Here is a 26020-nt window from a genome sequence, read left to right as displayed (position 1 = left end):
CCCTAAATGTGGGACTACAAGAGACGTTTCTTAGAGCTATAATTTAGAAACTATGTTTTTAAAAACATAGTGGTGTGGATAGCAGCAACTGCGCAACATCCAGTCTCTGAGCGAGGGTAGAAGTTGCAAAGCGAATTGTTGGCCAGTGAAAGGAACAGTCCTTGTGCCTCGAGGACACAGAAGCAACAGTCCTCGCTCCTCCATGCAGAAACTTTCACGGAAGGTAATTCTGTACTTTGCTTCTCTACAGTTTGGTCCAACACAATGTGTGACATTTTGGTTGAGTCATAATGCTAAGAAAGCAGGTTTTGTTTCAAGGGCAAAACTCTTCTAGTGGAAAATTCCTTTATCATTCAATGGAGAATAATAACCTCTCTGCAGAATTTTTACACTGTTGCATAGCATTTTAGCAACTATAGTTTTGTTAGAATTCTGTAGGATGAGGTATATTCTGTACCAGAGGCGTTATTTTATCAAATGCTGTAATTTTTTTGTTTTTCAACAGTATCACATAGACTCTTTTTAACTCAGAAATCCCTTCTCCTCATCGTGTGTGAGCCTGTGATGATGCACAGATGCCACCAGCTGTCCTAAGAAGGGTGAAAGTGTCCTCCCAAACCAAATGTAACAGACTACTGGAACTGTAATGTACAGTGTCTGATCAGAGGCACAAGGTAATTTGCTGTGCCAGTGCTAAGGCTCCTAGCAAAATTTTAGGTTGTCTCAAAGAGAAAGGCTACATTAATACTATGAGTGTTACAGATTTGTAGATGCAGCAACTGCACGTCTGCCTTTCTTCACATTTCTCTGTTTCATGGTAGGTGCTTTCTGTGCTTTCAGAATTTTGCTCTTGCTCGCAGTGCTGGTAAGTTGTTAGTCAATAAAAGAGAAATATTTTTAAAAGTCTCTTTGTGTTTTAGAAAAGTCTCATTTTCATTAATTTTTTGCATTGTCTGAGATTCTAGTAAAAGTCTTGGGTAGGTTTTTGATACTTCTTTTGGTAAAGCAGAATGCTCAGCTTGATTGACATTAATTTGCATGTGTCTGTGAAGGTTGAGATAGACCTGGCCACTAAAATTTAGTCCTTAACAACTTTTATTCAGGGTTCTGCCCATGTAATCTAATTCTGGCTATGTTCACTTCAAGTGAGTGAATGAAGATTTGCATTGATACCTTTCCTTTCTGTTTATGGCTGCTTCACAACACGTAAGTTGTAAGAGTGATCCTGGTAAGGAGTGTTGCAGTCAAGATCAAAACTGCTGAGCAAAGCTAAACTGCTGATGGTTTCCAGCTATGTTCAGAAATCATGGGACATGGCAGTAGGCACCAAAAGTACAGTTCATGGTTCTGTGATAGTAAAGTTAGAGCAAGACCCCATACTATTATTATACTATAATATGTACTACTGCAGATTTATTTTGTGATTTTTTTTGTTGTTGTTTTTACTCTAGCCCTGCTGCCACAGCAGTCATATCGTTGGCATTTGGACGTTACATTTTGGAACCTTTCTTTATGCAGTGTGAAATCCCAGAACTTGCGATTAAACTTATTACAGCTGTTGGCATCAGTAAGTATCCAATTTTAGGTTTCAGGGAAGGCTAGATATGATGTTAAAAAAAAAAAAAGGCAATCGTACACTGAACAGGTAGTAGTTTGATGTGAATCATTTCAGAATGAATGTGCATCCAGTGCCAAGGGCATTAGTGTGACTTTTTGCCTGAGTATGTGTGCTTGTGAACATACGCAGTAGTAAAAAGAACAGCAGACTTTATTAATGGCAGGGAAAATCTATTGCCAAGCCTGACTCTGTTGCCACTTGAATTAATGGCAGAACTCTCATTACTTTTTGGAAGCAATTTCAGTCCCTAAGAGATGGTGAGCCAGTGAGAGAGATATGGAAGAATGATTACCTGATTTTAAGTGCTTTGCTCTACCTCTGTTTTAGGAGGCAATCGAGTGCCAAGTATGATGCCATGAAGAAATGTATTTCTCTTGAGTGGAGCACAGGCAACATGAGATCATCTTCCCTAGTCTCACTCTGTCCTGCGCAGCAATAAAACTTATTGAGGCACTTGTGTTTCAGGAAGCAGAAACCCAACTGATGACTTTGGAAGCAGGGTGTACAGTTTGGTGAAAATTAGTGTCTGTCACCAATTTCTTGTCTTACTCTTGCTAATGTTGCAATTAGTGTAAAGGGGATAATTTAGGTCTACAAGGAACCAATAATTGCTAATGGAAGGAGGGCGGCTACCCTGAGACCCGGAGCTTTGCAGTTTACCTAGGCTGGTGTAGGAGGCTGCATGAAGCGAGAACACACAAATCTTGATTCGAATCCGACTCTGGAGCTGTGCGCTTGTTGTGCTAGAGGCTTGTTTCCAATTCTGGTCACTGGAGATGATGCTCCTGGCACATGTGCACAAACGCTCGCATTCAGCTGTGCTGGGAGGACAGTGCACAGATGACCTGAGTTATTAGTAACAGATTGTTCCTTTCAATTTGGTCAGCGTGCATATCAGAAGCAAAAGGACTGGAAAAAGGAATTAAGGCATGCAAAAGGATCAAAGGCATGCAGGAGACCCCTTTAGTTTTGCACAATAATAGGTTCAGACGAGTTTTTCTTTCTTTGGCATAGAGAGTTCAATTAACATTGAAATTTCCAGTCTCCAGGTTACTGTGGCTTTTTGCGGGAGCTCTCTTGATAAGAGCTTCCTTTTGCCAAGAGTGTTAAAAATATCAGTATGTGACCACGTTTCTTTCTAACTTAATTATGTACAAACTACAGGTTTCATAGGAATAATTGAATTAAGGGCTTGAATTTTGAGGTCAATGACTTTTTATAGCTACATCTGTCTAAAATATTTCAGTGCAAGATAAGGGTGAAACAGATGTTCAGTAACTTCAAGGTCACTGAGAGAGAAGGAATGTTAAGTGAGGCCTCCATCAAAGCGTTTTGTTAAGTGCTTGTGATACAAGCACAATAAATGAACAATTTGAAATAGCTTTTTATTGCTTTTAATTTAATTGAAAATCTGTGTGATAAGGCAGGGCTTCACAAAGTAATTAAACAAAGAATTAGCATTGCAGGAGGGGTGGAGTTATGCTGAAATAATTACAGCCTAAAGGGAGAGAGAAGTTGAGAGCAGACTGTTCCTATGGTGACCGCAGGTCTGTGCAGCACAGGTAGGGTAGAGCTGTCAGTTCACCGAAAAAAGGGATTCTTGCAGAAAGTTTGGAACTGTGAATGGGACAATGCTGTGGAAAACAGTGATGTGTCAGACTGAGGCTTTATCTTTATTCTTTGTAACGTGCTCTACAGTGGAGTTTCATTTGCTGTAGTTTTTGATCATAAGCTACACTTCAGCTCAGGGATCTGAAGTGTATGACTTATTCTTGTATGGTAAGAGTTAGCTGTTGTGGTGGTAATTGCGATGAAGGTTTTGTATTGTGCATGTAGGCAGAGTGATAGTCAAGATTGAGGTGTTCTTGAGCTGAAAAGACACACTGCAGCCCTGAAAATCTTACAATCCAATTTAGCAGTGCCAAAGGTAGTGCTTGCTTCCACTGAAAATTTTGAGTTAATCAGAAAGTGAACTGATGTGCTGTTTGTCTTCTTATCCACTCTTGGTCCCTTCTCCCTCCTGACGACAGAGTCCTCGCTGCATATCTATCTTTATTGCATGACGGAAAGATAGTAGGAAGCATCATTAAACTCTGTCTGTGGATGAGACTTTGTTCTGTAGTTTCACCTTGTCGTTTCTGATCATACTATAAAGGGCAGGAAGAGATTTGGAAAAATCTCCAGGTGATCTCCTGCCCCAGACACGGTTAATGAGTCTAAACAATTTCTGACAGATGTTTGTCTGAACTGGTCTTCAAACCTTCAGTGAGGGAGTTTTCTAGAGCCTCATCTAATATTATAGCCCAGCTTTTTCTGTCATTGTCACAAGAAAGCTTTTTTTTCCTCTCTCTCTCTCTTTTTTTTTTTTTAATCCTCTCCACCTAAACTTCCTTTCCTGCACTTTAAGCTTATTATTAAAAGGTTGCCTGAGATGGATGCAACCAGGATTATGATGGGAAGTGGCAGATACTGTTGCTTCTCTACCAGCTGTCAACAAGGACTACTCGAAGAGGGACTATAGCCCATTCTGCTGCCCACCATTCCACCTCAGTACTTCTGTGGAAAAAAAGAAATAATGGTGCTGCAAAGCAGATGTAGATCAGATGAGAACTAAACTGGAACTACCAGGGATGGTGACCTTTAAAAAAACCCCTCAATCTTGGTTTATTATTTATAGGGAAAAAAACATGTGCTAGGCACAAAATTCCCCTCAAAATCACATCTGTTCTGAGCAATCTGTAAAACCAAATTTTCTGTTCTATGATATGGTGGGAGGTTTTTTTTTTGTTTTGTTTGTTTGATTGTTTAAATTTTTCCTTAAAAAACACCAACGAACTAAAAAGTCCAAACATTTCAGTGAACTGGTAGAGGGAAAGATGCTTGTGTGGAAGTTCTCTTCAGATACCCCAGCACTCTGAGCCTCTGTGCAGCAAAGAATGCCTGCTCTTTGCAAACTTATATAACACTAATTCACTTGACATTTTTCAAGTGAATCTCTGCAAGGAGAAAAACCTAGGCAAATATAGGATATGCATATCTCAATCTATCTGTCAGTCTGCTGTAAACTTTTTGTAAACTCTATCAATTTCACTGGACCTGAGAGAAAAGCAGACATCTCTCATATGCAGCAGGAAGAGATAAATTATACTGTGCAAAGGTGTTGAACTGTACTATCAGTATGTAGCCTGAATAGATACACACTCTTAACTGAGCCTGTTCTAATCTTTTCACTTGACCTCCATATCAGAAAGCAGATAAACAGGTCTCTGCTATTAAAACTGTGAGACTGAGAGCAGGTTACCTACTTGCATACGTTTTAAAAGTTTTTTACACTCATTCATGCTTATTTTGGGCCATTCACGCCACCATAATGTATAATTTTTCCCCTTTCTTTAGGAGGTCTGCAAAAAAACCCAGATACCCCAAACTATGGCTCTTAGAAAGAGGCAATATTATGCTTGAAAACTGATCTAGCAGTGCTTGCTGGCAAATACTCCAGGCCAAATCTTTATTAGCATAAATTTGGTGTGCATGTGAGTCTATGGTTAGTTGCTTTTTTTCCCCCCACCATCATGGCAAATGTTACAGACATTCCTCTCTCCCGCTGACAGTTTTCAGACAAGCAGTTCAAATTAAGACATCTCTTAGCTTGCAGGGATAGCAAAAGCTGCTCTGATGGGTGCTTTTGTGCCTTCTGTGACTTGGTTTTAATTGATGCATTAGAATTTGCGAATTGAGGGTATTTTTTGCTTTGTGTGATTTCATTGACCCTAAAAGCCTGACAAGTTAGGGGAGGGTTGTTTCCTTGGTTTCCTGCCGAGGCAATGGTACATATATTCCTGAAAAGTGGGCCAGGATGTAATGTTTACTGCTGCTTCTCTCACTAGATTTTGTTATCCATTTATAGCTGTGGCTGTGCGAAGGAAAAAGATTGTGAAAAGCAACATGATCGGTGTTACCCTTGTGTTTGATTGTTCATGAACCCCACTCTGTTCTCCCTCCATACTCTCCTCATTTACGATTCATCTCACTTTTAGTTAGGTATTTAACTTAAGGTAATTGCCTGTGCCCCTTATAAAGTTAGAGGAGCAAGAGGGGAAGAGACACTTCCTGAAAGCAACTCATCTCGTCTGAAATAGCACCTGAAAGAGGTGTATTCATCCTCTGGAGGTAACTGTCTCTTCACTGAGTATGAAGCCATAATAGATGCCTGACTTTTAGTTAGCAAATGTAGGGATGAGTCCTACTTTCACTGCCCTTTTGTCTGGGAAGTATCTGCTTCCTTCTGATCTTTGCTGTCATCCTGTGTCAAAGTGTCTGCAATCAGCTTCTTGAAGTATCTCCAGAAGACCCTATTCATAGAAGAGTGGTGTTGAACAATGACCGTAGTCCCAATGTATAATTTCCATCTTGAATCCTGGCACAGTTCTCATGTTTCTTCCCTGCCTTTAACTATCCAGTTGCTAACACAACCTGTATGGTGCTGACATGTGGTAAAAGTAGACGCACATCCCTGTTTTGTACATACAACTGCTAAGGCTAAATATTATAAGATGACTGTAAATTCTTACAACATATTAAGTTCAATAAAATAAAATTCCCCAAAAAATGCCACATTGGTCTCAAAGTCTTCCAAGAACTTAAGTCTCAGCCCTGCAATCTTAATTGCTACATTTGCACAGTTGCCCAACTCTGCAAGGGACTTAGGTTTATCAAGGACCACCAAACCTAATGGCACGTGCACTGGACTGACTGCAGGTGCAATGTTCCTTCAGGTTCTCCATTAAATGAAGGTTCTTGCAGAGTCTGTTTTGCTCTTGCGATTTTATTAGAAAGCCTCAGATGAAACATTTTACTGGCTTGAACTCACAGTAAAGGATGGAGAAGGTTCCTGTTCACAAGCAGATTTTCTTCATGAAAAGAACAAAAATCTTTATTTCTTTATTTCAAGCCAGTGTGACTCTCATACTGATTTGTAGTTTCTGAGTAGTGTGTTGCTGGCCAGCAAGGAGGGTTATGAATTTCTGTGTGGGTTGGCTTTAGTTTTTGTACTAGTTTGCCATCCAGTGACATTCTCACATGTGTATCAGGAAGATGAAACTGATGCATTAAAAAATCTCTAGGAGGGGTCTCTGCAAGGAGGATGCTTACATTACCTGTTCTGACCAGAGTAAGGTAACAGACCTATTGCTGCAGTGAGCTTGAACTCTGAATAAGCTCAATGTCAAACCGCAGATACTGTCTTGCACTTTAAAATCTTCCTTGACATTTTCCTGTGGCCCAGTCCCTGCCTGGGCTTTGTCTTCTGTGAAAGAAAAGTACAACACACTGAAATTTCCAGGAAATTTGAAATAAGCTAGTGCTTGTTTATGGCGTTGCGTTTTCTTCATAACCTAAACACCGCTGGCCAAAAGAGTATTTTAAATATATTTTGCTTAAGTGACAGTTGTTAACCTTTTTAAACTTTTTCAAGTTTAAATCAAGTCCTAGGAAAAGATGGGGAACCTCAATAGGCACTAAAATTCAGCAGCAACCTAAAAGATTTCAAGATTTCAAGATTTCAAGATTTCAAGATTTCAAGATTTGAATAAGTGAAGTTATGTCAGGGTAGTATTGGGACAATAGAATAATAACTCGGACCCCTGAGATTTTCTATTTCCTGCCAAGTATACGCATACATAGAAGTAATAAAGCAAAAGAAATAAATACTTGGATCGAGTGATACCTTGCAGAAGTTGGGGTGATTTCTTTGTGACTCAGAAAAGAACACCTCAGTTCTGAAAGATGATGAAATACAGAATTGGGAAAACATTTTGACCTCTAAGATCTCTTTTGGTGGAAAAATTCACATTAAGTGATATTGCACATTTATGCTGAATTTTGAAAATTGTTCATTTATGTGTGGGGTCCTCTCTTTCCCAAATAAAAATTCAAGAAAATACTTTTTATCTATATTTTTTAAGATTTTAATTTTACTTCAAATACCTAAAAATCTTTTGGAATGCACATTACTGGGCATTTTATCCCTTTTGCATTAAATTAAAACTACTTTGTGTTTAGACTTATAAAATTTTTTTATTATATATTTATTGGCCTTGCTGGTGGACAGAATTTGTATAAAAGGCATGGGATAATTCAGCAGGTTTTACTGCCAGAAATCTTATATCATAGAATGTTTTTGGTTGGAAGAGACCTTTAGATGTCATCTAGCCACCCTCCTGCAGTGAGCAGAGACATCCTGAACTAGATCAGGTTGCTCAGAAGAGCCCTGTCCAACCTGACCTTGAATGTTTCTAGGGATTGGGCATCTACCACTTCTCTGGGCAACCTGTTCTGGTGTTTCACCACTGTTATAGTAAAAAATGAAAAAATGTATTCCTATAGCTAATCCAAATCTTTCAGTATAAATCTGTTGCCCCTATTGCAACAGTCCCTGCCGAAATGATTGTCCCCACCACACCAGGCTTACAATGCTAGCTAATAAAAACTAGTTTCCGGACCCTGGTGGGAAATTGCAACTTTTGTTTCTGTACCCCATGATGTGTGATATAGTTGATGATACAGACAAACCAGTGCTCTTGAGAGAGTTTGAAGACTGTGATGAGGAGCTAATTCATTAAGTGCATATGATGGCAAGAGAGAGATCGGTGAGCAGGCTTGTCTTGCCATGTTCAGCTGCCTCCGCAGCAGAGCAGGAAAAGGGCTTTCTGTCTGGTGAAATGACTCATATTTTCCATTATGTAGGTAAATACTTTTTCTAAATATCTAAATTCCTTTATTGATTCTGCTTTGTTAGGTTAATTGTTTAAATAATCTAGATTAACTCACTCTCAAAATACAAAACCAACTATTCTCCTGTTAGTCAGTGCTGTAGTAAAGATCAGAAAATGCCCTCCCTGACCCAGAAGGAGATGCGAGCCAAGCAAGCAGGATGTAAAAGCACTTCTCACTTATGTCTCTACATGTTGGTGAGACACAGACCTGGGCTTTGTTTCCAAGTAAAAGGTCTCTGTTTCCTCACCAATTCCCAACAAGGACAGGCACATTGCTTGTACTTTGACCCTCCTGCATCTCTGGTGGTACAGTTGTAAGGGAGAAGAAAGAGTGAAGAAGAGGAGTGAATGTAAATAAGGTGACAAATTTATGTGGGGGCTAAATGGGGGTGAGAAAGTTTAATATGACTATTAATTGTTATTGTTTTCTGAAAATTCAGATCTCTAATCACACTGGCACTGATACAGAAATCTGGAATGACAGGAGTTGGGCAATTAATTTATTTCATACAAGGCAGGGTCCTGCCAGCCCATCATCTACCGATAGCTAACTATTCTGGGTAACTGAAGCTTCAATTTGGTGCAAAGGGAGCCAGACAGAGAATGGAGAGATGGATAGGCCATGCAGTGGGTCAGACACAGGGGGTCAACTCAACTGTTTCATACAGCATCTGGAAGGGGAATGTGAGAAGTGGGAGGGGAGCAGCTGGAGAAGGTTATCTGGGTATATCTCCTTTAATGCATCAGGATCTATTGTTTGTGTGACTTCTCTGCTGGCAGAGAGTTTTGTGGTGATTTCTGTGGATTTATTTCTGACTTTTCTTTTTCGTTTTGCAGCGCTGGTTATGGTCCTGAATAGCACGAGTGTCAGCTGGAGTGCCCGCATTCAGATTTTCCTTACCTTTTGCAAGCTTGTAGCAATTCTGATAATTATAGTCCCTGGAGTTATCCAGCTAATTAAAGGTATGAAATGAAAAGTAAATGCTTTTAAAGTGCTTTTATCTTTGCCCTCCCCAGTCTTTCCATACCTGCCTACACCAAATAATGCTTATAGTAGCAAAATCTCTTAATTAGCCTGTGCTTGTTGAAATGAAGCTCTGTACTGTCATGTAATTGATTAGAAGTGGAACTACACTGGGATGAACTGGTATTTCCTTCAGCATGCCAATGAGTCTATTCAAATCAGACTCAGGTTTTCAAAATGAGTGACAGGATCATTCTTCTCTATAAATTGCCTTTGGTGTGAACTTTGTAAAAGGGGCAGGATCAGTTTTAATGACAGATGAACATATTTCTCCCCAAAGCACACTTCTAGTCCAGACAGAATATGTCTCTTTTTAAACCAGGTTAGTTCCTAGTCCTGTTTGGTGCTGGGTATGTGGTGGTGGAAGGAGTCAGAATTGAGGAATATATAAAAGAAACAAATGCATGCTGTTCTGCCACTTTGTGATGTGAATTGTGAAGTTAAAGGTGCTGTACTGGCAAAAGAAACTGTAGCTAGCTATTGCTTTTGTGGGCTTCCTGCCTGCGAGTACTGGATGATCACGCTGCATGCGTGCTTTACTTCTTCCAAGTGAAAAGCTAAAGCATACAGCTAAAGACAATAGTTGGGGGCTAACCCAAGCATAGGAAAGGAAAGCAGAAGTGTTTGGAGGGCCAGAATCGCTCTGCAGATACTGTTCTGCATAAGCAAGGAGTGTGAAAACACCCCCTTGTTCTCTGTAGCTGCACCCAGCAGGGCCATGACTGTGCAGGCCTTTCCTTGGCTCTCTGGAAGTCATCTGGGTAAAGCCACGCTGGCAGATAAACTCTCTTTGCTGACACACCCTCAGCCACCTGAAGAGGCTCTTCCATTAGAGCCCTATCAGCAGCAGGTGTGAGATGGCAACAGGCCCCAGCTTACTCTCCTCACAACAGCACCAGATAATGACTACACAAAGCATGAGGAGCCATTCAGCACAGAGGGTTGGAGAGGGGAACACTTTTTAATGAATTGGTGGCAGACTTTATTTAACAAAAACTATCACAGTGGTTGGCTTGGTCCCTGTGGATGCTCTTTTATGGTGCTTCACAAAGCCTCCCATCTGAGTCAACAGCTCAGCATTAGGCTCTGCAGTGTGCTCAGAGTTTCTCAGGGACAGGCAGCTCTCTGTGGTTAGCAATAGGCTCTGAAAGAAAAGTATTCCTGTGTAGCGCTCTGCTGATTCACTATTTCTGTTTTCATGTTTTTCACTTCCTTTCTGGCAATTGCAATGCCTCTTCCCTCACCTCCTTTCATGTGCAAAATATCTTTCTCCCTATCTGTCCCATTTTTCCTAGACTTTTGGAGCAGGCCAGACCCAGGTTTGGATGGGTTTTACTGCCCTTAAGTAGCTCAGATAGCGTCCCTGATTCCTCACTGGGACCTTCCTCTGGCTACAGTTCCTCAACCAAAAAGTCTCTGCCTCAGTGGGAATTTTAACGGAGGGCTCATTAAAAACTGAGTTAAGGGTAGATGATTTGACCCATTGCTAATTTAAGTCTGGATGAATTCTGCTTCTTCCTGCTCCTTTTCTGTGGAGGATCATTGCTTTCATTTTCTCAGGAAATTTGGGATAACTTAGGGAGTTCTTACTAACCACAGAGCACCTTGTAAATGAGTAAGAGCATAACACAACTCTTACATGTATGCTTTTATAGATGTATAATTCTTACTTAGTGTAATGTTAATATAGTATTGACTATAGCGTGGTAGGGAGTTACTAGTTTTCTTTCAGTGGTAGAAATGTTTGAAAGTTTGGGTTTGTTTAGCTTAAATTTGTTGCTACTGAGTGAAAAGCTAGCAATGTTCCTTCTGATTAAAATGTTAAACAAGTGGAATTTTCCACAGGAAAAAACTGCAGAGCTTATTCTGCTCTTTCATGTTGATATAAGTCATTGCTGGAGATGATAGTGCAGTGAGTATCATCAAGCTCAGAATTGCTTTGAAAAAAAAGTAATAGGTCAAATTCTGCTGTTGCATGACTAGGGACACCACAAAACCTTTTACAATTGCTGCCAGGTTATGGCTGCAAGGGTTGGGTCAGAAATGAAGGTCAAAGGCAGAACTTGAAGTCAGTGAATTGTTGGGTGATTAAATGTTCCATGGTGCGATATATTTATTTGTTTTAAAGTAGTAGGAGACCAAAGAGCTTACTTTTCAATGTTATTTTTGTTGATGTTGCAGGAGAAACACAGCACTTTAAAAATGCCTTCGCGGGGAATGATGCCAGTGTTATGGGATTACCACTTGCTTTTTATTCAGGAATGTATGCCTATTCAGGCTGGTAAGTTGTTGAAACCTGTAAGTATTTGTCCTGAAAACAGACACTAATATGCTCTAACAAAGATGTTTGTTTATATGAAGAAATTAGTAGTGCATACTGCATGTTTTGCCAAAGTACATCATGTAGTAAGGGTAGGTCTTATCACTGTTCCATATGCTCAGTAGTCATTCTGCAAGCAGCTCTACAAAGGAAAGACTTTTCTTCTACAGTGCACAATAGGTAAACCCTCACTGAACACTAGAAAAGATTTTTACTTTTATTTTTATTCTTAAGACTAAAGGCAGCAATAAAGTTATGTTCTTAAGTTTTCATTAGGTTTTTGATAAAAGGGATAATGAATCTTTACTTTTGGTTGAACAAGTCAGTAATTACATGAAAAATACATCTGTGAACTGTTACAAAATTGTGAGTCTCTATCCCACTTGTGTGAGCCTTAACCTTTGCTTCATAAAATCAGTACGTGAAGAATAAGAAGCAAACTATGATAGCTTCAGTATAGATCACAAAACAAGGTAAAAACTAGATTCCTACGCCTTTTGCTCTGACAGAATTGGATCTCACTTAAGAAGTGCAACTTCCATATAAGTCAAGTGCTATTGACTGTGAGCAAAGGTATGAGAATCTCCCTTCAAGTATCCTGCTCAGAACTTTCTTTCAAGTTCTTTCCTTCTCCCCCACCAAAGTACACAGCAGCTGGTTTGAAAGGCGCTGCTGCTCTTCAAATCTGCCTTACAATTTATTCGTGCTTAGTGAGGGCTCCACATTGCACAGTGCCAACCTGCTTTTGCAGCAGCAGTGTGGGGGGGAAAAAAGAGACTACAATGCCCAAAGTGGGCTTGTTTTGAGATAGCTTTGTCTGCAGGTCTTCCCTTTCCTTTCCATAGCCTCACAGGCAGCCAAGTTCTTTACTTTGCACAAAAGGCGAGGGCTGAAAGATAAGGGTTTTATTTATTTAATTCAGAGGCACAATGGGCTGAGCATTTGAGTTCTCTGCTGGTCTGTAACTCCCTGGTCGCAGGGGCATTATAAACATGCACACTGAAGTATGGGAAAGAACTTTTACATTAAATGGTGGGGGGCGAAACCCAAGAGAATCTAAAGCATTTATCTGTGATAGATATATAAGAAAAGAGCCTGGCATTTTGAAGCCTCAAAGAAATTGAACTCATTATGCCGACAGTCTCTAGCTTCTTCCTGCTCTCCCATATAACCGTCTCTGTCTCTCTTATCCACACATGTGTTGCTTTCTCACTGTTAAAATATTAACATAACTGTACATTTTTGTATGATCACAATTTTAAAAGCTCTTTCATATCACTGAGGCAGAGTCTGTTTACTGTAAAATGCTACATCAAAAATAGTTCTTTTGTTGCTTCTTTCCCATTTCTTTCCATTTTCCACGTAACATTCCAAACCCCTACAGTAAAAACCATCTCTATTTTTCCTTTACACCTTCCGATTTTTATTTCAAGGTCCTTATTTGCCACTTATAAAAGAAATTAGCAGGAAAAGATCTAATTTGGCTAGTGGTTCTTCCCAGCTACCTATTTGTCTTTGTCACCGGCTCAAACTGATTGCCTCAGAGCACAGAAGAGCAGACCATTAAGCGGAGTGTCAATACCCTTGCACTGTCAGTTTCATGGAGCTAAATCAATCCAATAAGCTGAATGTGAGGGAGTGTTGCAAGTGGTGGTGGTGTGTCCCAGGACGCGGGCAGAATTTTATGCATAGCCTGTGAGACTATTAAATTTTAATGACACAGCTTTAAAAAGCAAAACAAAAGTAGTATCGCTTAGATGTGTGGGTTCATCCTGCAAAGAGCTAGTGTAGACTACTGAGTATATAAAATGCTGGGTGAGAAAGAACAAGTAAAGAAAAGAGTGCAAGGAAGCATGTCTTAGCGTTAGTAAAATGACTGATGCAGGGCTATCAAACTACTTCTGTCTAAGGACTAAGACCAGAAAGAAGTAGCTGAATGTCTTACTCGTCAGAAGCCATCGCTCCTCTGAACTATCCCACCCTCCTCTGTGCACTAGCAAGTTTGGAAACAAGTACTGAAGTGCTTGTATAAATTTGCAAATCTAGCTTTACAGCATTTCATACTTAGTCACAAAATCACATTTTTTAACACTGTGTGCTAGCGCTAAGTCATTCTGTGAAGCCAGATGTGGTCCAAGACTTGTGATGGAGAAAATTTCCCAAACTTTCTAACAGATCAGATACCATTTGTTTATTCACTATAGCACTGTTGGGTCAAATATCATTTGTCTTCCTATATCTATCCTAAAAGTAGAAAGCCAGCAAAAGCTCTATATTGACTGCTCTGTTTAATTAGCCAGGATGTGGCTTTGTGCCTGTATCTGAGCCAGGCACATCTGTGTGATCTAGTGATGCACAGACCGAGTGCTAATAAATGCAGAACAGTGGGTTCAGTGACCTTGATGCTTGTGGGTGCTTTGTATGCAGGGCTGTGCCTGGAGAGCAGTTCCTATGAATTCCCATATGTAGCCATCTCTTGCTGGAATATGACTAGAGTGCAACCTGCACTGGAGGTTGTGCAAGAGCATGCAGGATTAGCAGCCTGGGTTTGTGATCGTACACAACAGACTAGTGTCAAAATCCTGGTTTTTGATGCATTTTTGTGATGCTTGATTTATTTTTATTGTTTAGAAGTCCTTGCTGAGTACCCTGCTGAGGATTTTTGCCAATACAACTCAAAATTGTAAAAGGCTAGAGCCACAAATGGAATATGAGGCTTGAGGGTGCGTTTGTGTATAGGATTAGGGTAAACCATAATTTGCCAAGCATGCCTGTGAAAAAAAAAGTAATTTCATTTCACATTGACATTACATAGCTTTTGTCTTTTTTTCTACTTTGCTGTCTTTTCTAAGAATTCAAAAGCAGGCTTCCTTGAGTGTGGGGATGAGGGAAGGTTAAATCTTACACTCTCCTTAATCCAGACACCGGTCCGCAAAGTCTACTATAATTAACAGCAGTACTTAACTATAAAAGCATCTTGATTTCTTGGGAAAGAAATACAGATCAAAATTTACCAAGCCCTTATAGTATATTTTATAACTCTTTTCTAGGTTTTACCTCAATTTTGTTACTGAAGAAGTGGAAAACCCTGAAAAGTACGTACATAATGTTTTTCTTGACTTTTGAGAAAAGACTGTAGTATTTAAAATGCTATGAAAGTAGTGATCTTCAGAAATTCTGCATGCTGGTCAAGTTGCTTGCTTTCCAGCAGATCTGGTATCTATTTGAATTGCAGCTGTTTGAAGATTTGCTATTTTTGGCCTGCCATGACCTTGTTATGTATTCTGCTTTTATGTGCACAGAAAGCAGAAAACTAAGTAGATCTCCAGGGCTCTGATTCTCCCCCTCAGGATACAAGTAAGTATCAGTGGCTCCTTTCAGTGGAAGTTACTGGTATCCTGTCAGGGAAATCTTGCCCAAGAAACTTAACTGCTGCAGTATTTGGCAGTTTTGCTGTGTTTAAATATTAATCAAATACTTAGTTCTACTTGTTTAAGAAGTCTCAGAATTGCAGAATCTTGAATACACATAGCAGAGCATCCGATCCAATTAAGCTGAACAGGAAATATTGGTGGGAGTCTGTTTCAAACCATAGATGAATACTCTCACAGCTCCTGTCTGTAAAATATGGAAAGAAAAGCTATATTATTACAGAGAGTTTGATTTGGCAGACCTATTTTGGTAGGTATGTTTTGGTACATGTGGCCAATAATGAAACAGTATTAAACTTTTCTGAAAATTAAAGAAAATATGCCTTGTCAAATCAAATTTTGTTCTTTGAGAAAGTTAACAATTTACTTGGTTAAAAATTACCTGATGTAATTTTCTTAGTTTTTTTCAAATAAGATACCTGGTTGGGCACCAAAGAACTTACTATTTAAAAAGATCCCCAGCACTGTACCTTCAGAGAATACAAACCCACATATTTGAGACATGTAAAGAAAGAAAAATCCCCAAACTGGGATTGGTGAGGATCATGCGGAAGGTTTTTAGTTGGTTTCTTTGAAGTCTGAACCAAGCCTGGTTGTGTTTGGTATTTTCATCAGAGACCTGAAAATAATTATAAAGAAATTGATGCTGAAACATGAGGATGGCAGAAAGGCTGGCAGGTTTCCATTGTTTCAGTGCCTTTGAGGAGTCTTAGGTGTTAACAGGCTCTTTAAATATGATCAGAACATGTATGACAAAGAATATGACTGGAAGGTGAACCCAGACAAATGCAAGTAGAAAATACAGCATTAATATTTAACAAGGTGATTGACTAATCATTAGCATGGATTCCTAGGTACACTTGTGTTCTTCGTTGGTAGTCTTCAGTTCAGATGGAACACCTCCTTAGAAGTCACGCTGTAGTAAAACACAAGTCATTTGGCTCAGAGGAAAGCAGCTGGCTAATGCTTCCCAGTCCTGTGACACAGGGGAACTCAGGCTAGGTGATCTAATAGCAAATCTGAGTTTAACCACCAAAAAACCGTTCACTTTAAAAATTCAGGGAAGGAAGAAATTTTTTTAAAAACCTCACTTTTTCTTACTTTTGAAAAATCATATGGCAGACTGACATGAAAGGAAATATGAAATTAAATAAAGGAATAAAGTGGTCCAAGATTTTGACTGCTTCAGGAGATTCTAGGGAGATCAGTTAGGAGCCAGCGTCTTGGTGATGTGATCAAAAGCATTTCCTAGAAGCAAAATAATACATAAATTATCATGTGGTTACCGTCAATACAGTGTGATGTTTTTGAACATGCACATGCCTACCACCCTCTGGGACTTTTCATACACTTACGTGTCTCTACAGTCCTTTAACTGTATGGTGACTAACGGAAATTATCGGTAATTTTCATTATAGCTATTTTGGTTTATATTGACTTATTTTCTTGTGGTTTGAGTCAGAGGAATGCATATTTTTGAACATGTTTCCCTCTACTGTGTAGGACATAAAGGCATAGTTCCTTATTTCTTTTTAACTAAGTTCCCTTTGAAACGTATCACAGCTAAGAAAAGTGGCGTGAGTTAGGTTTGAGGATTTTCTCCTCTTTTTGGAGTTTGTTAATTGTACTGCTAGTGGGAATGCAGGATGAGAGGGCAAGCAACATAGCCTGGCTGGTTTGATGTATTCCCAGGTGTCTCTGGAAAAAACAGCTCAGTGTTACATGTGCAATGTTGTCACAAAGCTGTTAAGGCTTCCCTTCACCACTCTTCTTCTCAGGGTTGCACTTTGAGAGGACTAGAAAGGAAGATGCCTAGCTTTTATAGTGGGGTGCCTGGGATCACAATCTCCACATGCAGTTACAGATATACAGTACAAGAAATTGGGATTTTAAACATTGCTAAATAACTGGCAGGTGATTGCGTGGCAGGACAAGTGGATTGCTACCTGCTGTGCTGATGGAGACCTCTATGCCACCTGTAAATGGGGATGCTGGACTCTGTTAACCTGAAACGAGCAATTAAGTGAAATAGTTGGAGTATTTTTTATCCAGTTGCCACCTGTGAATGGCTCTGATAGAAAGACATCTTGCTGATTTGGAGCCTGTACTGCCACCATTTTCAAAGATACAGGGCAAGGGAATAGCATGGACTAATTCCAGCGGTATCTCTCTCAGCTCCCACCAAACTCAGTGCAGGCATTAGGTAAACCACAAATCGTGCTGCTGTTGTAGGGATTTATTAGAACTCAACTGTTTTTTTATTATTTTGTTTTCCACCTAAAATGCTGACTTTCCTTTCATTCTTGTTGCATACCTTTTGTTAAAGTTTGTATATAATGCTGTGGAGATACTATGTATTGTTTTTAAAAAGGAAGAGGGAAGCATAGATTTGAACCATTTAGAGTTTGTAATTGCTGTGCAATTTGTAATGTTTGTCAATGGTTAGGGATGCAAATTACTTACAGTGACAGAGGTGAATGCAATGATGCCTTTTGCACCGTGTGTGCCAAGGTAAATATTTGTCTGAGAATCAGTCACAGTTGCGTATTTCCAGGTGTGTGGCAGCTTTTAAAGTAACCGACAGCTGGTGCTGAGATGAACGATCAGCACTGTTCCCACATTAACCAGCCTTCTGCAAACCTGCACTGAAGTGTACTGAAAGAGCTGCGAGGAGAATAGCACAGGTACATCAGGGGGAATGCAGAAATGCTCTATTGGAGAGCTGCCAAGCACTCACGTTTGCGGGGACCTGGCTTTAGGCCCCTTTTTATCCAGTGAGTCCTGGACTCCCTCTGTGCTCTTGTGGTATTGTGGAAGGCCAGAGCCCTAGAATATATCCTGAAATGCAAAGGAAGATGGAAAAATCTGCTTTTAGACAATAAAGTTTTCCAGATAGGGATTGCTTCATTTGCTGTGCTGTGTGCAGCACCAGGAAAGCTCGCTTGAGTGCAGCGAATGCCATTGGAAATGTAGGAGAGAGGCAGGAGAAAGGGGGATGGACGATTGTGACCTTGCCCAGCTGAAAGCTGCCTTTGTGCTCCTGTGAAGCAGCTGTTTGTACAGGCAGAAAGGGTTCTTGAAGGCTGTGGGAGTCTGTGTAGGTGCAGCAGCCTGCCTAGGTGCAATAAATTGCAGATTCTGATCTATAAATAGGATAAATACTATGGGCCTGAGGCACTGAGAGATACCTAGGCAATAGGAAATACAAGATAGAGCTGACACAGACACAGTGGAAATGAGCCAAGTGGAGAAGACGCGCCCTTTAAATTATGGAATGGAGAATAGAAAAAAGAAGAAAAAATCTGAAAGTGAATACCATTACTTTTTGAACAGAATTTTGGAAGTAGTGCTGATTCTCACTTTGGAAATTTCACAGTCCCTTCTTTTGTATAAGGAAAAGGACATTATTACAACTTCAGTTGTCACATGATGTAAAAGCTGTTTCTGCCTCCTGCTAAACCGCATTTTGATGTCTCATTTTTTAGCCTGGGCTCATTTCTTCATTACTCTTTGTTAAAGTGCTTCCCCCATACAGCATTAGTAGGACCTGAAGCAACATGAAGTTGATGTTTCTTTTACAAGGAGCTGTGGTTGCAGTGTTCAGCTGCTTTAATGTACATTTTTTTTTCAAATGAGCTTGAAATAAATTTATTATCAAGAATATGTGGAACAACATTGAAATGTAATAGCAAATTTCTTTTTTAGTTTTTTAAATTATGCTTCACATGTGTGTGCTAGGTCTATAGTGATTGCTGTTGGAAATGAAGTATCTGAATAATCCTTGAAGCAGGGCTTCACTAAAATAACCTCATGCATCCACACCATGTGCAGCTTTGATCTTTTTGATTTTCTTGCATTATAAGGATCAGTCCTACTCAAACTGAGGTCGAATTGTATTATCTAAATAATAAGTGAATGAAGGAACAGTCAGGTCTCTCAGAGAGAATTTGTCGCCTGAAAATTGACAGAAGCCATGTTGCCTGGAGCAGTAAATTTAGAGGACTGGAAATCAAGCATGTTGAACTTTCAAACTCATCTCTTATAGATAGTCTTTGAGCTCATCTGTATTCTTGAGCATCCACTCTGTTCTCTCAAGAAACAGTCCAAGCTTTTTCAATCAAGACCCTAAAAGCAGCTTGTGCCCAAACGGCACTTCCTTCTTCCCAGGTGGAGCATAGTCCAGATCAGCGCTCTAGTTTGTCAGGAATTTTGACGGACTCCACATGAGAAAAAAACACAGGAGTGTTTTTACATTACAGCACTGTCTTCAGAGTCTCGTCAAAGTCAGAGCCAGATTGTGTCAGATGCTGGCCAAAGGGAGCCCTGTTTTTAAAAAAATGATGTTCTATGTCCTCACCATGAGCAGGTGATGAGCCTGAAGGCTTCATGTTATAAAGATCAGGCTCTTGGTGGAAGAGAAAGAAAGTACTATTTCAATTTAAGAGAAGGAAAACTAAGACTTCATTCCTTAATGACTTCAAGGTAGTCTGTGATCAAGTAGGCAGCTAGGGGTATTGATTCATAGTCCTTCTTTACTCAAAATCATATTTCTTTGGCAATGTAAGTTTTTTTAAGTGTTGTTGAACTTAGAAAATATTTTTCCTTTAGTGGTCTTCAATTTCAGCTGTATAAAATGCTGAATAGATTTTTAAAGGATATAGAATTTGAAAATATTTTACAGCAAAAAGTTAGGATTCTTTCCAGTTGAAGTTAAGTATAGCTGCTATTTGGCATAATCCTTTCTCCTTGGTTGTTTGTATGTTTTTTCTGGCTTTTTTTTTAATTTATTTTGTTACTGGGCTATTTCATTTGCAAATATTCTGTTTCTGTTTGTAAAATAACTTTGGTCCAGCCCAAGCAATCTATCATTGTTCAAAAAGCTACACAGTGCAAAGAACATATTATTGAGATGTATAGTGTTTATAAGCCAGGTCTCAGATTGATAAATCATGTCTTGTGCTGTTGAAAAGCCAAGAAATGAATTGCTTTGCTATGACCTTGGGGTCTGAGATTAGTCAGTTTGTCTATTAGATTTTTCCAGTGTTCTTCTCACTTCATTTATTCCTTCTTTTCTGAGGAACCAAGAAGCAGCAGGTGTATAGCAAGTCACCAACGCTTGATGTCATCAGACATTTTGTAAAATCAGGGTACAAAAATGTTTGATATAATCTGTTTTTATGTTAAGTTTAAAGAATGTGTCATGTCTAATTAATCTAAAGTGTACCACCCATTTGTATTAATTAAAGTTTAAAATCACACTTTGCATCTATGAGGACTGGTTGAGAAAAATGTGGTATTAGAGGATTTTTCAGGGTGTCTAAGCATTGCAGAGATGCAGATGGCTGGGAATAGAATGGCAGCTGAAACGCTAAAACTCTTTCAGCTCCCTACTTGTTTGTAGCCATCTGATTTTTGACAGTTCACATTAGGATGCACCCACTTTCAAAATCAATCAGAAACTTGAATTGCACTGTTGCTCACTACCAGTCTAGACCATGACTAGTTATTCCTTGTAATCATAACAAGGGAAGATATTTTTATATTAATTGAGAGGATGCAAGCCTTTGCCATTTCTGTCTCTCTGTCTCTTTGTTAATTTTTGTTATTTTATCATATAATGACAAGCTCTACTCTGAAAAGGAATATTAATATTGATATTTATTATCTTAGGCAACAGAAAAAGAATAAATTCAGAACTTTATTGCCCTGCAGCTATGCTGTCCATCAGTTCAAACACATCTCATCACTGCATTTTATTCAGGAAAGACAGTTGATGTAGTTGAAGCACTGAACTGGGACTCAGGAGATCTAGGTCAGTCACAAACGTGCTGTGAAAATGGAGGATGGGTTACTTCATCTTTTCTCCTCCTGTTTCCCTGCTTTCTCTCCTCCTCTTCTTTTCTTGATCTGCTTTATGGAGTGGGGAGGTATCACCTCCTGGCTTTGTTTTTGGAGTATTTATGTCCTTGCAAGGTTAAGTGTAAGCCATGGGCTATGGGGAGCCAAAATAAATTGATTTGGATTTAAAAATCTAAGCTCCTACTCCTTGAACTGAAGGCTTTAGCAGATTTCTTTAACCCTGAGTGTGGCTTCTTTAGGTTCCAGTCCTGTAAAGGCTCATATGGTGTCAGTGGAACAAGGTAGCATGTGTAGGTCCCTATGCAAACCTGTGAGTAACTAATACCTGGGGGTGTTCCCTACGGGGATTGCAATCTTATTTTCAAATAAACTTTCAACAAACCTTTCTCAGAAAGTAGCTGGGCATAAATACAGTTCCTTCCCTTTAAGTCTAACATTTGATGCAGATATTCTGGCTGGATATAAGCAGAATAGGTTCAGTACCTAAACTTTGAAATCTTTCTTGCATTATTCTGTTCCAGTTACTTCTAAACAGCTACATTTGAGTCCAATTCATTTTCTTCATGTTGGACTGTAGTGCCAAATATTAAAAAATTCTAGGATTACATTTTGCTATTTTATCTGAAGGTAATTAAAAGAGACAAATGTTAATCTTTCAAATGTTTTGCAAAGCCCATTTGCTCATGTGAATTCATCAGATTGCCTTAAAGGGAAAGTCAGGTCATTTAAGTGAGCATTTGCATTTTTTCTTCAATATATTGTTCGTGTTTTGTTATTTTTCTATTTTAATACTTATACTCCATCATAGAATGAGTATGTTCTAATTACTGCCTACCCCCCACTATTTTTATATGTCACTTCAATAGAAATTTTATTCTTTCTAAATGTTACTGTATCTAACAGCACAACAGGCTACATATATTCCCTCAGTTATCTGCTAAGCATCTCAGAAGAGGAGGTGTCCAGACACTGGTGAATGTAACATCACATTCCACAGTTTAATTATGCCCTGTGTAAGGGATAAAATGATAGCTTCACACTCATGTGTTCAGAACCATAAAATCTTTTAATAGGAAGCTGAATCTGCCAAATAAAGAAAACAAATTAATTTACTAGATCAAATATAATTAAACAAAACCAAGTATGGGTTTTGCTATTTGTAAATTGTATGGAAAAGCATTTAATTAAGAATGTAATTCAGTAGAATTTGTGTGTGTTTGAGAGGGAGAAAAAGACAATTACCAGCTCATAGGGGAGCTGATTCACCAGCTTGAAACTGTTCTTGATAACATGAGCTTTCCTTTACTTTTGCAATCTCACTAACCTTATTAACTACTTATTGCTTGCATGCCTCACATTGTCAACCCATTCATTATAGTTTTTTATAAATGACTCATAATTCATTTCTGAAACTATGCATTTCAGTCTTGGATGTATGTTTTTAGATGTGTTCAAATTTCTGAAATCTCAGTATGGGAACTAATTTTTTGCACTTCACTAAAACAATTGATGTTTTAATTAAAAGGTGCTGCTGCTTCTCTTCTGCAAGCTGGAAATTCTTTTATGAGTGGAATCCAAATGTTCAGGGTTGCTTTGCTCTTATTTATCATCTTTTTTTCACTAAAAGTCCTAGTTTGGGAGACTTTAATTGACCTATAATTTGGTACACAGGGGTTTCCTAAACTGTCACTTGTAGTCCACTAGTATAATATCAGGTTGATAAATGCTTGACAAAAATATTACATGGGAGGCAATGTAGTTGTTAGCTGTGACATGATATGCTTCATAAATACAACTTGCTGATAGGAAGGAGTAATTATTACTTAATTTTGCACCTGATCTCACTAACTTTTGCTGATAATTTGGAGCAGCTTGGATTCAAAATCAATCACAGGGCCGTGAGGGAAATATTGAAAATAATCTTTGGCCAACTATGATCTCAGCTTAGACATAGTAGTATTGCAGTCAGACTTTCTTTCCATGCTTCCTAATTCCTAATGGGGATGCCAGCAAATCAATCAGGAATAATAAGCATTTATAAAAAGCAGCTTCCAGGACAGATCGCTTTTGCTGCTGCACTGTCCTGTACATCAGTGAGCAGATGCTGTGGTAGGTTCAGCTGAGATCTGGCTCCAGGTTCTTCCTCTCCTTCCCCTCTCCATGCCACCCCCTGCCAGACATGCTGTAAGTGCCCTAACCTGGGCAATCTGTTGGTTCTGCCGAGGATGGATGCAATTAAGCAAGCCACATTTGAGACATGCAAATGTTTCAGGGACTGCAACTTGCTTGCGAGCTTGGGGCCTGTCTATAGCAGAATTTGGGGAGAGTCTCTGAATCCACAAAATATTTCCAACTAGCTGGAATGAACAAGGGAAACTGTGATTTTAACTGTGCTAGCAGCTTGAGTTAAAACAGGGAAAAGGTCAGGATGGAATTGAAACTGGTAACCCAAATTAAAATCCAAGTAGTTGGATTCTTTTTTTTTTAACTTCAGTTGAACTAGATTTTTTGATTTGATTACCCTGTATTCTTCTGGTGCAGAGATATCTTTGGCCATGCAGTTTTGAGAGTTCCAGCACGCTAGCTACCATATGTAATGCCATTGAAGATACGGATTCTGTCCTTTAATTCTTATTTTCCTTGTTCTAGGCTGTTGAACACAAATTCCTCCTACCACACCTGGGTGTCTCTTGCCCCATGGGTGCAGTGGGTCCTTCTCAGCAGCAGCACTGTGTCATAAGAGAGAGGAAACCAAGAACACACTTGGAAAACATGGTGTGCCATACAGCTTGAGTCTGGAGTGATCCAAACCAAGTATGCAGAAAGACACTGCAAACCTGAATCCCCTCCCTTGCCTTTGACACATGCACTTTGTGTCTGAGCGGTGCTTTGAATTGATCAGAGCAATATATGCAGAGAGCAGAGGGGCTGGGAAGATGACTCACTGCATGAATTCACCTGTCATCTGCAATAGGGATCACAGAGAGCAAAGCCTTCAGCAGCAGAGCTAACCAAAAGGCTGCAGATGTCATTGGGCACTGTTCCTCTTCCTTACCTCTGCAGAGAGCCACAGGTAGCCGCTGTATGTGCATGCTGCTTTCCAGAGGCTGCATCTTTTCCTTACTTCATTAGGGACTGACCTAATGGATACTATTGCAATCTATAATGTCCAGGAATGTGTACATTACACACATTCGACATATGTTATTATTTATTTTTCCTTTTCCCTTGTGCAGTTTCTCTTTTATTCCCCACCCCATGTTTTTGATGCTGTGATGCGATCCCATGCTATGAAAGAGAGAGATGATCTCTGGTTGCAGTCCTCAGGCATTGCTATCTTTGTTATGGGTGACTGCTTTCTAAACACAAATTTAGCATTTGAATTGGTTAGCTGATTTTCAGTCTTTCTACATCCTACTTCCACTTTAGTATCTTTCTATTTTTAAGATGTTCTCTTTAGAAATTGACTACAATGAAGAACTGCCTGTGATACGGTTTAACCTGATGCACCACTCAATATGTGTAAATTAGAAAAGAGACTGATGTAATCTATAGCATCTGTAAAGGTTTCAAAGATGTTCCTTGATCATTAATTAAGACAGTAAGGATGTCTCTTAAAGTTACAGTTGAAGAGACTAATAGTTCACTATTGAATGAAGAAAGGCAAGGTCACTTGTATAATTACCTATTCTAACATTAATATTCCTTGTTCTCACACACACAGAAGTTGAGCTGATGGCCATGGAGATATTCAGGACAAAGAAATGCAGATTTCATGCCTAAGCTTTGAGGGCATACTTTAAAAAAAAGGTGTAGTTGTTTTTTTCTATCTGTTTTTTTTCTATTTGAGTTTTGTTGTATGATTTATTATTTCATACTGTCAAAGTTAACTTATAGCACGTGCTTGACATGGGTGTTTAAGCAAGAGTGAGTGGCAAAAGGAAAGAGCAAAAATGAATGCTATAGATACAGGGTTAGATCAGTACTGCTGTGCTGAGTTTTAGCTGTGGATATGTGTATTGAAATATGAATAGTGTTATTGCCATTCTTTTTCTCCTAATTGTTTGATATAGGATCTGATTCCAATTCCTTTTATGTCTCAAGAATGCACTAAAGCTATTGCAAAGATGCTAGCACAGAAATCAGGAAGGTAATCAGCTACCTGAAAAATCAAAGATATTCAGCAAACATAGTTGGAGGATGGAAGGAAAGAGAGAGGGTAAAAGAGAAATTGTAAAGTTGGAGTCCATAATACCACACTGAGATATGCCAACTACAGGGTTAGCAGTGGTTCTGTTCCTGTGCATGCTGTTAGGAGGGAGAAGAGTAAGGCAGGATGGGGCGGGGGGGCAGGCTGCCTGCCTGAGGATCTCTATGCTAAGACATTGTCTACATTAAGGCAATACTTCAGAAGCCATTGCTTTGATATATTTGTTTCTGTTTACGTAACCTCTGTGGTTTGAGATAAAAGGCCCAACTTGAGGTGAAAATAACTGAATGAAATCTCTTAGAATTCTGGAAACACTCAAAACTTTTTGAAGATCTTTTGTAGTTCTGAAAATGCATCTTTTGGGCAGGCTCCCACTGAAGGAGAGGTTTCTGCTAGAGGACTGAGGCTCCCGCAGGCTGACTGGCAGGGAGTGGACATCAGTGCCTGGTCTGCTGTGGTGCATAGCCTTATTTTTTCTAATCCAAGCATAGTGGAAAAAGGGGGTCTGGGCTAATCTCTTTTGCAGGGGACAAGGATATTTCAACTTTTGATTTTAACAAGTGGCTACCTTTGTCAATTTAATGCTGATGATGTAAGACGACATGACTGGGTATGTGATTGTTGCTTGGAACATACATGGAAGAGGAAAAAATCTATGTGGAAGCAGACGCTTATGAGACAAACCCTTAGTCAGGTTGCTCATCTTCTGCCAAGCCCATGGCACCTCTTTTGAGGAAGCAAAGTTCAGGGAACTCAGCTCGAGCTTCTTGCCCTCGCTCTTCTAC

General features: G+C 39.4%; 1 protein-coding gene across 1 annotated transcript in view; it reads left to right on the top strand.

Annotated features, from left to right (window-relative positions):
• The window catches only part of SLC7A11 (solute carrier family 7 (anionic amino acid transporter light chain, xc- system), member 11), a 57453-nt gene that overhangs the window by 5668 nt on the left and 25765 nt on the right, over nucleotides 1-26020 (top strand). The window contains exons 3-6 of the mRNA XM_010181427.1: nucleotides 1452-1567; nucleotides 9229-9354; nucleotides 11597-11696; nucleotides 14786-14830. Of these exons, the coding sequence (XP_010179729.1) occupies nucleotides 1452-1567; nucleotides 9229-9354; nucleotides 11597-11696; nucleotides 14786-14830 (387 nt within the window). The remainder of the gene's footprint in view (nucleotides 1-1451; nucleotides 1568-9228; nucleotides 9355-11596; nucleotides 11697-14785; nucleotides 14831-26020) is intronic.

This window comes from Mesitornis unicolor, unplaced genomic scaffold, assembly GCF_000695765.1.
Source record: "Mesitornis unicolor isolate BGI_N332 unplaced genomic scaffold, ASM69576v1 scaffold15620, whole genome shotgun sequence".
In the NCBI taxonomy this organism is placed as follows: Eukaryota; Metazoa; Chordata; class Aves; order Mesitornithiformes; family Mesitornithidae; genus Mesitornis; species Mesitornis unicolor.
This window is presented reverse-complemented; position numbering and strand designations above follow the sequence as displayed.